This window comes from Sus scrofa, chromosome 6 (genome assembly GCF_000003025.6).
Source record: "Sus scrofa isolate TJ Tabasco breed Duroc chromosome 6, Sscrofa11.1, whole genome shotgun sequence".
NCBI classification, from domain to species: Eukaryota; Metazoa; Chordata; class Mammalia; order Artiodactyla; family Suidae; genus Sus; species Sus scrofa.
The window spans coordinates 53,505,224-53,518,283 of NC_010448.4; the positions used below are offsets into that span (position 1 = coordinate 53,505,224).

General features: G+C 49.0%; 1 protein-coding gene across 1 annotated transcript; it reads left to right on the top strand.

Annotated features, from left to right (window-relative positions):
- CRX (cone-rod homeobox) lies at positions 1,187-4,635 on the top strand. The gene is given in 4 exon segments (XM_003127265.3): positions 1,187-1,286; positions 2,439-2,590; positions 3,989-4,550; positions 4,553-4,635. Coding segments are annotated over 4 exon segments (897 nt in total).

Here is a 13,060-nt window from a genome sequence, read left to right on the forward strand (position 1 = left end):
CATCCGATGCATATTAATGCCTTTGATCCTCACGTCAGTCTAAAGACGTGCTATTTTCATTCCCATTTTCCAAAGAGGTGACCGAGGGGCATTGAAGGTAAATTGCTGGGACCAAGGAAAGACGGCCTTATTCTTCGATAAGTGGTTCTGGTTGGTCCTGTCCACATTGCCACCAGGCTGACATGGGAAGTCTGGTTCTCAGCTCTGGGGACCAGCCCTGGTGTCACCAAGCCTCTTTGATCTTTGCCAACCTGCTAGGTCCGAAACGGTCCTGGAAGATTGTCACTTGCTGTCATTTTACTATGACTCTCCCTTGGGGTGACCAGCGGTCCTGATTTGTCTGGGACTCTTCCTAATCTGGCACTGAAATCCCACATCTCTAGAAACCCCTCCATCCCAGACAGATTGGGACAACGGGTTACCCTACTTGCCATGATTCTGTGTGAGGCTGAACATCTTTTGGCAGGGGCTGGGGAGCATACACAAAAAAAGATCTGGAACAAGGGAGTGGCAGGAAGATTTTTTTAAAAGAATAGAGTAGGAGAGGAGTTCCCGTTGTGGCGCAGCAGAAATGAATCCGACTAGGAACCATGCGGTTGCGGGTTGGATCCCTGGTCTCACTCAGTGGGTTAAGGATCTGGCGTTGCCATGAGCTGTGGTGTAGGCCTGATTCGACCCCTAGCCTGGGAACCTCCCTATGCTGCTGGTGTGGCCCTAAAAAACAAAAAAAAAAAAAAAAAAAAAAAGGGGGAAAAAAAGAATAGAGTAGGGGAGTTCCCTTGTGGTCCATCACGTTAAGGATCTGGTGTTATCCCTGCAGTGGTTCATGTCTCTGCTGTGTTGAAGATTTGATCCCTGGCCCAGAACTGCTGCAGGTGTGGCCAAAAAAAAAAAAAAAAAAAAAAAAAAAAAAAAAAATAGAGTAGGAATAAGAGCTTCCATTTAGCGCTCTGGCTCTCTGCTTTGACAAGCGACTCCGTGAAGCTTTGACACCCTTAAGCAGAAGGCTGTTTTATAGGTGGAGAAACGGAAGCACAGAGAGAGAGGGGAGGTAAGTGGCCCAAGGTCACGTACCTGAGGAGAGACAGAGGGAGCACTGGAACCACCCTGTGATGAACTGCCGAGGGTCTGAGCACCCCCTTCTCTTGCAGCCCCACCGACCTGGGCCCCAGCATCCCCGGAGACCATGATGGCGTATATGAACCCGGGGCCCCACTACTCCGTCAATGCCTTGGCCCTAAGCGGCCCCAGTGTGGATCTGATGCATCAAGCTGTGTCCTACCCAAGTGAGTATGGTCCTTCTCCCTGCCATCCCAGGATGGCCCCCATCTTCTGAGGACCTCTGGGGCCCCTCGGAGTAAGATGGGCACTTATGGGGTGACATCAGGATCCCACATCAGTCAAAGGTATTGATATGCAAATGCAAAACATGGCTCTGTATCTCTTAAGGATGCAAAAAAGCACCCCCGGGACAGACACAGGAATTTAGAAGAGTGGTTCCCTCTGGGGTGAGGGCGGGACGCACCTGGGAGGAGGACACAGAGGAGTTCCCATCAGCCAGCTATGCTTTATTTCTCAGAGAACGAAGCTTTCCTTCTCCTTCCGCCCCTCTTCTCCTTCTTCCTCCTCCTTTGCCTTTTTTCTTTTTTGGCTGCCCTGTGGCCTATGGAGTTCCCTGGACTGGGGTCAGATCTGAGCCGTAGCTTCGACTTACACCACAGTTGTGGCAACGTAGGATCCATAACCCACTGTGACCACTTGGGGATCGAACCTGCGTCCTGGTGCTACAGAGACGCTGCCGATCCCATGGCACCACAGAGGGAACTCCAGGGGGATTATTATTATTATTTTGTCTTTTTAGGGCTGCACCTGCGGCATATGGAGGTTCCCAGGTTAGGGGTCATATAGGCACCACAGCCATCGCAATACCAGATCCAAGCCACGTCTGCAACCTACGCCACAGGTCACAGCAACACCAGATCCTTAACCCACCAAGCAGAGGCCAGGGATCGAACCTGCATCCTCATGGATACTAGTTGGGTTCGTAACCTGTTGAGCCACCGTGGGAACTCCTAGGACCAGCCGCTTTCATAGGCTGGATTGTAAAAAATGATTAGATATCCAAAATGTTATGTTTCAACTGAATGCCTTTGTGCACAAGATAAAAACCAAACTCTTATACCTCCCTCCACGGCTAAAGCCAGCTCTCATCAGGGTGAGGCATGAGCCCCCATATGACAGGCAAAGGAGGACCCCGTTTCCCAGGAGCACAGAGTGAGGACTAGGAGTTCAGGAATCAGCACCCCCTTAGCCAGGGCAGAATGAACATCCAGAAGGGGCTTCTCGGCGTCCCACACAACCTCTGGACCTCACACCTAAAGATGAAGAGAAGAGGGGCTCAGGTCACCAGAGGTCCCATTTTCCTGCCCCCACTCCAGGCGCCCCGAGAAAGCAGCGACGAGAACGGACCACCTTCACCCGAAGCCAGTTGGAGGAGCTGGAGTCCTTGTTTGCCAAGACCCAGTACCCGGATGTATATGCCCGGGAGGAGGTGGCTCTGAAGATCAACCTGCCCGAGTCCAGGGTTCAGGTGGGATGCTCTGTCCCCTGGGCCCCTCTGACCCTTCCTGGGACACTGAGGGAAGGGAGGAGGGAGAGGTCACAGAGTAAGAGCCAAGTCATAAGGGGCCCTAATCATCCTTTGCCCCGTGGTTTCCTTGGCTTCCTCTCTCCCTCCCACCCCTTCTCCCTCCACTCCAGCAACATGGCCCTCTGGTTCTTCCTTTGACACGCGCACCCAGCACATGCCTGCCTCAGGACCTTTGCTCTCTCTGTTCCCTCTACTTTCCAGGTAGAGTCCCCATCACCTTGGTCAAGTCTTGGCTGATTAACCAATCAAGTCACCTTGCCAGTCGATGCCCCCTCTCTTGACGTTTGAAGTTGCCACCTTCTCCTGCCCCCCCAACTCCTGCTGCTCCCCCTTATCCTGCTCAATTGGTTCTTCTCAAGGGTGGATCACGTTCTAAAAGACTATATGATTTGCTTACTTACTGTTTATTTATAACCTGTCCCGCACAACTAGAATGTCAGTTTCACTGGCGGGTCCCCCGAGTTGTAGAAGATGGTTATTCCATGTTTATCAACCCATTGAATGGGTGGAAGGATGCATGGATGGGTAAATGTATATATGTGTGTTTGTATGATGGCAGGTATGTAAATCTGGTTAGATGAATGAATGTACATATGTTTGCGTGACTGTATGTGTGAATATATGTGTTTGTGTGATACTGTATTTGTATTGGATTATGTGTGATACCGTATGTGGATTGGATGTATGAATGTATGTATGACTGCATGTATGTGCAGATGGATGAATGTGCATCCATCCGTAGATACGTGATTGTATGTACGATGTATGTACGGATGGATACGTGCTTGTTGGCATGATAATGTATGAATATATATGACTGGAGGATGAATGGATGCGTGTATTATGTTTGTAGGTATATATATACACAACTATATGTATGTGCATAGTTGATAGGTGAATGTATATATGGGGGATTGTATGTATGTATAAGTGATTAGATGAATAGATGGATGGATATATATATGTTTGTATGTTGCATGACAATATCTGTGTATATATGACTGGGCAGATGTTTACATGTATGTATGTGTATACTTACAACTGTATATATGTAGGATTGTATGTGTGTGCATATGATTGTACATATGTGTATGTGTACAGTTGGCTATATGAATGATTGGATGGATGGATGGATGGATGGATGGGCGGGTGGATGGGCGGGTGGATAGATGGATGGATGGGTGGGTGGGTGGATAGAGTGATCTGTAACTGATTGCAAAGTGGAGATCTATGACTCTGGTATGTCTCACCAATAAGCTTCATCCTTCCCGGGCATCCTGAGGGCTCTCCTGGGCCTCCTCCCCACTCACCCACCCTGATCTCCCTCTCACCCCCCAGGTCTGGTTCAAGAACCGTAGGGCTAAATGCAGACAGCAGCGGCAGCAGCAGAAGCAGCAGCAGCAGCCCCCAGGGGCACAAGCCAAGGCTCGCCCTCCCAAGAGGAAGGCAGGCACTTCTCCAAGATCCTCCACGGATGTCTGTCCGGACCCCCTGGGCATCTCGGATTCCTATAGCCCCCCTCTCCCTGGCCCGTCAGGCTCCCCCAGTGCAGCAGTGGCCACTGTGTCTATTTGGAGTCCAGCCTCAGAGTCCCCTTTGCCTGAGGCGCAGCGGGCTGGGCTGGTGGCCTCAGGCCCTTCTCTGACCTCAGCACCCTATGCCATGACCTATGCCCCTGCCTCTGCTTTCTGCTCTTCCCCCTCAGCCTATGGGTCACCGAGCTCCTATTTCAGTGGCCTGGATCCCTACCTTTCTCCCATGGTGCCCCAGTTGGGGGGTCCAGCTCTCAGCCCCCTTTCTGGCCCCTCTGTGGGGCCCTCCCTGACCCAGTCCCCCACCTCCCTCTCAGGCCAGAGCTATGGCACCTACAGCCCTGTGGACAGCCTAGAATTCAAGGACCCCACGGCACCTGGAAATTCACCTACAACCCCATGGATCCCCTGGACTACAAGGATCAGAGTGCCTGGAAGTTTCAGATCTTGTAGAAGACACTCTTCTCCATCTCTCATCCAAACGGTCTCCCTGCAGGTTGTCTCCACCTGCCCTGGGGTGGCATCCCTGAGAAAGCGCCAGGAGATGGCCATCCTTCCCAAGGTCATGGCCTCTTTGGCTCAAGGGCAGCTTAGCCCAATACGGTCCACCCCTTTCCTCCTGGGGAAAGAGGATCCCTTCTCTCTCCTGGCACTCCATAGGTCTTAGGAATTCCCTCACCCCCAACACTGTCTCAAATGGAATCGCACGGACATTTCAAGCCATGAGCCCCAGACTCGAGAAACTGGTGCTGAGAATTTGCCCCAAGGAGAAATGAAACCAAACTCGTAGTTGATTTGGGATGATGTTTAGGTCAGAATCATGGTGCCCTTGAACCAATAGGTGGGAGGTTCCATTTCTTACCTTTCCATTTGGGACACTTCTTTGGTATAAGTAGAGATCCTTCTAGAAATTCCAAAGACAGACTTTATGAAGCCCCACCAGGGAACCTTAGGCAATTATCAGCTATGTTCAGAAATTCACTTGGCAGTTTTACAGATTTCACAAATGTCAGGTTTACATGGTAGGTTTAGGGGGCTGTTTGATATGTATTTCTTCTTCTTTCTTCTTCGTTTCTTCTTAAAGACATTTCATTACTCATTCATTTGGACTTTGAGAGTGGGCATATTGATAAGAAAATGAAAGGCAAGTTGACCGTTTCATGTCTACTCTGTTTTCTTTGGTTCTAGCATTTTCTAAAGGTGAACTTCACCCAGACATTGGAGGGACGGTGGTGGCTGTGTGGTGTGCACCAACTGTGATTGTAGGTATTTCAAAGAGAAGAGGAGATGGACAGGCTTCCCATCTGTAAATATATGAGAGATGGGGGTGGGGTGACAGAAGTGGCTTTGGAGGCAACCCCACATCCCAAACACACATTCCCTCTTTCAGATGTTTTGTTTCCAGTTTCAGTTGTGGGATTGGACAATAAATAGAGCTTGGCCTGGGATGCTTTTCTGGGGCAGCCCTGTATTTCTTTCAATATACTCTGACTCAAGGCACAGGGACAAGCAGTGTGAGAATCTGGAGAGGGATTTAGGCAATTTGACACTCTGGAAGTTTGGTGCTTTGGCACCTACGTCCTCGGAATGAGTTCTTTTACTTCTGGGTGGAGAGGGAGGAGCCACAAGCCTTTCACTTGTGGGTTTCCCAAAGCAAAGGCTGAAAGGAGTAGAGCAAGAAGGGGACGGCATGCTGGTAGATGCTTAACAATGGGCTCTCCAAGGAAGAGGAACTCTCTGATTTGGAGTGTTTGCCCATTGCTGTAGTGTAAATTCTCCCACCACAGCTGATTTCAAGGTGCTAACCTGAGGTCTCTGAACTTGGAGTTGGGAAGAGATCCTTGTAATCTGTGCTCCCCATCTAAGACAAGCTGGCTGCAGACCCCCAGACATATAGAAAGGGACGTCAGGAGGGAGGCACAGTGTGGAGAGAATCTGGTAGGCATCCAATACTTTTTCCTGGTCCAGGCTGGGAGAGGTCCATACAACCTGGGCCCCAAGGGGCACACTGCAATGACTGGGGCCCACAAAGATGGTTTACTCAACACACACTCGATCATCTCTCATGTGCCTGAGTCACGCTGGGACATGAGGCTCAGAGGCCGGATGAAACATATGCACAGAGGAGAGCCTATGCTGGGGTATGGGATGGAGGAGCCAGGCAAAATTCACAGGAGAGGGACAGGTAGGAGATGATATTGTGTTCTGGATTCTGTGCAAAAGTTGGGACCAGGATGCAATGTCCATTATTCCTTTTTCAGAGACTCACATCTGTGCTGGAGGCTGGGGTCTCAGGTGTCGCCAAAAGTGTCTCCCTATCCCACAGAGGAGAGCGTGTTTTGTACAAACAATTCAAAGGCAGCTCAATGAGGGGGCCTGGGGAGGGCTTGAAGGATGGACCTGATGTTCTGGAGGAGGATGGGAAGTTATAGAGGCTGGGGGCCACAGTCACGGGCCAATGGGGGTCAGATTTAGCGAGCCCTATCCTGGGGTCTTCAGAGAGTCTTCGAGGAGTTGGATGGAGGGAGGAGTAGAATCTGTACGAGAGATTCCAGATTCCTTTGGGTCAGCCTTCTGAACGTTGGTTCTTTGGCTGTCCATTGTGAATGCAAAAGTTCCTACTTTCTCAAGCCAGGATGAGTGACAGGGGAGGTGGGGACAGAAACACGAGGCCGGGAGCCTCCCTCCCTCTTGCGTCAGACCCTCTGTCCTCTTCTTTCCCACTCACTGGTCTTCCACTGCTGGCCACCTGTGGAGTGAAACATGATTAAAATGTTGAATTCTGCTTAACGTCTGGGCAATTCGTCTTGTTTCCGGGGAGGGGCAGATGGGGGGAGGTTAAGGTAGGGATTGCTCTGTCCCCTCCCCCTCTCCCCCGCCTTCTGTCTCTGGGAGCATGGGGGCATCCACGTGCTTCCTCTGTCTGGTCACCGTCTTGTCCCTGACATCTCCCTAAAGCCAATTAAGTAAGGACATAGGCTCCAGACAGCCAGCTTCCCCCCGCCGTGACCTTGATGGGCCTCTCCCTCAGTGCAAGGGGGTGATGACCATGCTTCCTGCCCCAGTGGTCCCTGTGGGGATGGGAGCCATCTTCATCAGCCTCCGGTCCTCTGCAGTTCATCTCACACGTCCCCCTTTCTCCTGCCCTCCTTGACGCCTTTCGTCTCTTCTCTCTGGTCACTTTCAGTTTCCCGACATTTCTTTTTCATCTCCCTTCTTCCTCCTCCTCTTCTTCTTTCTTCTTTCTCCTTTTTCTCTTCTTCCTCCTCCGTCTCTTCCTCCTCTTCTTCCCCTTCTTTTTTTTTCCCTCTCTTTCTCTCTTTTCCTGATTGTGGAGTCTCAGCCATTCATTCCTTTTTGCTGGTTTTTGTCTTTTTCTTTCTTTCCCCTTCTCTTTCCCTTTGTTGTTCCCTTTCATTTCTCCAACTCCAAGTCATCCATTTCTGCTTTTGTCTCTCTCCGTCACTGAGTCCTGAGTTAAAATGTGTGTCTGTGTGTGTGTGTCCAACACAGAATTGATGAGTTCAAGAGACTTTCTCTCTGAGCTGGTCCTGTGACCTTGGGCAATTTCTTTCTCCCAATGTCAGTTTCCCTCCCTGCAATATGAGACATTGAGAAGACCTACTTGGAGAGAATGAGATGAAATCATTATGCTAAGTATTTGGTCTTGAACTCTGGTCCATGATACGAGCGGATAAACATGTATGTATTTTTTATGGTGAAATAGACACCACTTGAAATCAACCATTATCATCATTTGACATTGTGCAACTCAGCCGTATTAAATACCTTCACAGAACAACCAAGACGCCAAAGGCCACATATCATGTGATTCCATTTATATGAAAAGTCTGGAACAGGCACATCCATAGAAATGGAACGCAGGTTAGTGGTCAGAGGCTGAGGGGAGGGGAAACTGGGGAGTGACTGACGAATGAGCACGGGGGTACCCATCTGAGGTGATGCAAAAGTCCTGGAACCAGATAGTGACTCAGTAATTCCAGCCCTAAGTGTAGACCCTGAAGATTTGAGAAAGATGTTCAAACAAAAATGTGGATATAGCCTTATATCCATAGCAGCGCTCTTCATAATAACCAAAAAGAGGGAAACAACCCAAATGTCTATCTTGAAGACATTAAGCTACAGGTTTAGCTTAAGACAAAATTTTCCTGAAATTATACTTGCGTCATCCATAGCAGCTTTATTCATAATGGCCTTGAACTGGAAACAGTCCAAATGCCCATCAACAGGTGAAAGACTGAACAAAATGGTACAGACAATGGAATATGCCTCAGAAATACAAAGAAATGAGCTCCTGGAGTCCCCTTGTAGGGCAGCAGGTTTGGTATCTGGTGTTGTCACTGCAGCGGCTCGGGTCGCTGCTGCAGTGTAGGTTCGATCCCTGGCCTGGGAACGTCCACGTGCTACCTGTGAGTCAGAAGGAGGAAAAAAAGGAATGAACGTCTGGTGTGCCTAACAGCACGGATGGATAGCATGATAATGAGCGGAAAAAACCAGGTTCAAAGCATAACATAGGGTAGGATTCCACTCACAGGAGATTCTAGAAAAGGTAAAACTATAGTGGCAGAAAACAAATAGTGGTTGGAAGGAGCTGGGAATCAGGATGGGATTCACTGCCAAGGGACAAAAGGGACCCTTTCCGGGATGCTAGAATTGCCCTGTATCTTGATTATGGTGGTGGTTCCATGACTGTATGCGATCACCCAAACTCCCCAAACTGTATGGTCAAAGCGGGTAGAATTAAAACAAAAAAAAAAAGCAGGCAGAATTTAGGAGTTCCCAGAGTTCCTGCGGTGGCTCAGTTGTTAACGAATCTCATTAGCCACCATGAGGACACAGGTTTGATCCCTGGCCTCCCTCAGGGAGTTAAGTATCCAGCATTGCCATCAGCTGTGTAGATCAAAGCTACAGCTCCAATTTGACCCCCAGCCTGGGAACCTCCACATGCCACCGGTGCAGCCCTAAAAAGACAAAATAAATAAATAAATTTAAAAAAAAAAGAATTTAGGAGTTCCCATCATGGCTCAGCGGTAATGAACCCAACTAGTATCCATGAGGACGCAGGTTCGATCCCTGGCCTTGCTCAGTGGGTTAAGGATCTGGCATTGCCACGAGCTCTGGTGTAGGTGGCACACGTGGCTCGGATCCTGAGTTGCTGTGGCTGTGGCACAGCCAGGCAGCTGCAGCTCTGATCCTATCCCTACCCTGGGAACTTCCATATGTCTTGGGCACAGCTGTAAAAAGGAAAAAAAAAAGTAGGTAGAATTTGTAGTACATATAAGTCATACATCTATGACTTGGAAAGAAAGAAAAGAAAAAATTTATTGAGCAGGTACTATTTGCCAGACCCTGGAGAAATCCAGCCCTAACACTTTGATTTCTCAAAACAATCCACCAGAGAGATGCTATCATCATGAGATGGATGCTGTGATTATCCCATTTCAGAGATGAGCAAACTGAGGCAGAGGGAGGTCAGGTGACCTGTCCAAGGTCCCACAACTAGGAAGAAGTAGACCTGGGGTCTATAGTCATCATGTTGAGATGCAGATCCTCTTGGCGTCTCGCCCGCCACCCCACTTTTGATCCTGTCTCTCATTCTTGCTTCTCTCCTGTCTGTTTCTTTCTTCTTTGGTCTCAAGCTTGAGTGTCTTTCTCTCTTCTCTTTTCCTCTCCCTGGAGGTCCTCTCCGCTCCCACCTCCGCATGTCTCCGTCCTCCCTCCTGTTCCTCCTGATCTCTGAACCCCTCCCTGGCTGTTCCCTCTGTCCCCGAACAGGACTAATTTAGCAAATGCTCCAATCCGCTTATGATAGTCCAGCCTCAGCAGAATGGCAGGGGAATTAGCAGGGATTAAGTTCAGATGCATGACCCACGGCAGGGAGGGAACGTCATGGAGACAACTGAGTTTTAACTAAGTGATGCTGCCCTCCACCCTCATCCCCTCCATGTGAAATCACGCCTGGGACACCCAATGGGAATGAAAGCAAAACTACAGTCTTTACAGAGCGCTTACGGTGTGCCAGGCGCTTCTCTTGTGTTGCTCCCTCTGTGAATCTTCATCACAATCTCATGAGGTAGGGACCATCCCCCATCTCCCCTATGTCAGGGATCCGGAGCGTTAAGTAACTTTCCCAAGGCAATAGGGATCTGGGGATCCCAGTCCAGCTCTCCTTATACTTTTCAGGTTAATGATGGAGAAACAGGCTTGAGACAAGAATGGAATGGCGCTGAGTCCACAGAGCATGCAGGTGCAGACCCTGTTGGGTGATGTCAAAGATGACGGCTCTCAGCCCCTCGAAGTACGGAGGAGATGAAAGAGAGGGAAAGAAATGAATGGGGGTAGCAGTGGAGTGGGAAATGCGTTCCAAGGGGAGGAACAGAAAGCAGAGTGAGTAAGAGATTAAGTAGGAAGAAAAAGAGACACGACAGACTTTAGGAGGAGGGTTTGTGCAAAGTATTATTTCTTCTTCAGTCATGTATAGAATTCACCAGTGAAGCGTATGGGCCTGGAGGGTTTTTTTTTTTTTTTGTCTTTTTGTCTTTTCTAGGGCCGCTCCCGTGGCATATGGAGGTTCCCAGGCTAGGGATCGAGTCGGAGCTGCAGCCACCGGCCTACGCCAGAGCCACAGCAACGCCAGATCTGAGCTGCATCTGCGACCTACACCACAGCTCACGGCAACGCTGGATCCTTAACCCACTGAGCAAGGGCAGGGATAGAACCTGCTACCTCACGGTTCCTAGTCGGATTCGTTAACCACTGCGCCATGACGGGAACTCCGGGCCTGGAGGTTTTTTAAAAGGAAGGCTCATTATGTATTTCCTTATTTAACATGGGTGCAATTGTTCGTTTAAAATTTCGTATTGTGTCAGTTTCAGGAAGTTGTATTTCTTCAGGAGTTTGTACATCTCCTCTGCGTCGCCAAGTTTATTGGCGTATGCTTGTTCCTCATACCCTAATTTCCGTTTGATTTATCTATAGTATTAAATGGTAGAGCAGCCATCAGATAAGAAGAAAGACTAAACTCAACCATCATCTCAAGAACTTAGAAATGAGGGAAGAAGTAGTAAAGATGAGAGCAGAAATTAATAAAGTTTAAAAATGTACAAGAGAAAAAACAACAAAGAACAAAGTTTTGCTAAAGATTGGGAAGTTCCATTGTGGCTCAGCGGTCATGAACCCGACTAGTATCCATGAGGACGAAGGTTCGATTCCTGGCCCTGCTCAGTGGGTTAAGGATCCGGCGTTGCCGAGAGCTGTGGTGTAGGGCGAAGACACAGTTCCGATCCTGTGTTGACGAATATGATTTGGATTTGATTTAAAAAAATGAGTGTATCTGCTGGAGCACAACTGCCATTGCTCTGGGAGGTAGATTCTTCAACTCTTTGGGCACCTGAAAAAATGGGTTTTATGGGACAAAACAATATTCTGGAAGCTTTCACCGATGGTGGTTCAAGGGAGCTATGTTACAGTATTGTCAGGGGCTTATGGAGGCAGATGCTAAGATTATCCCCTTGTCTGGATGGGGGAACCCAGGCCTGCTGGGGAGGATGACTTTGCCCAAGGTTGGGCAAATGGGACGGAGGAAGGGTCACCAAGGATCCCAGCTGTTCAGATGCTGCACTTGGGATGTTGAAAGAAAAGCAGCTCCCCGTAGCCTGGCCTGGAAAAGACAAAAAGACCAAAAAAAAAAAAAAATTGTCCAAACCACGAAAGTGACCGATGTCCCCTACACGCGCCAATTTGAGTGACACGTTGTATACAGATCCCAGCTCTAGTCCCACTCCATCCTTCTCACATTCTCGATGAAAGACTTAATCAGACAATGACCTCCATTTCCTCATAGCCGCCAACAACGAGCAAAGCCGCTCTTTTGTCGTCCCCCCCCCCAATTGTGGTAAAACACACAGAACACAAAGTTTAGCATTTTAACTTTTTTTTTTTTTGATGGCCACACCCGAGGTGTATGGAAATTCCTGGGCTGGGAATTGAATCCGAGCCACAGCTGCAACTGACACATCCACAGCAATGCTGGATCCTTTCACTCACTGCACCAGCCAGGGGGTTGAACCTGAGCCTTCCCAGCGACCCAGGCCACTCAGGGACCCAAGCTGCTGCAGTCAGCGTCTTAACCCACTGTGCCACAGTGGGAACTCCTCAACCATTTTAAAGTGTACAATTCAGTGGCCTCAAGTGCATTTAGAATGTTGCGCAATCATCACCTCCATCCACCTCCAGACTTTTCCTCAGTTTATTTATTTATGTTTTAATTAATTATTTTATTTTATTTTTTTTGTCTTTTTGCCTTTTCCAGGGCCGCACCCACGGCATATGGAGGTTCCCAGGCTAGGGGTAGAATCAGAGCAGCAGCTGCCGGCCTATGTCACAGCCACAGCAACACAGGGTCCGAGCCGTGTCTGCAACCTACACCACAGCTCATGGCAATACTGGATCCTTAACCCACTGAGCAAGGGCAGGGACCGAACCCGCAACCTCATGGTTCCTAGTCGAATTCGTCAACCACTACGCCATGACGGGAACTCCTTTTTCTCAGTTTAAACTGAAACTTTGCTCTCATTAAACACTAACTCTCCAGTCTCCAGTCCCCTGGAATCTACTGTCTGTCTCCAGGAATTTATCCATTCTGGATCTTTCCTTTCTTATATAGGTCCTTTCAAATATTCTCGTTCTGAGATGCCTCTAGGGTTCCAAGGTGTAAGTTCTCCCTCGAGGCAATGAGACAATGAATTTGCTCAACCACGGAAGCTCTCTTGATGGTCTTTGGCTGAGGGTATTGGCAGCTCTCACCATGTCTGCCTCAAACGCCAACATACACTCCCCAACACGAGAAAGCCACAGT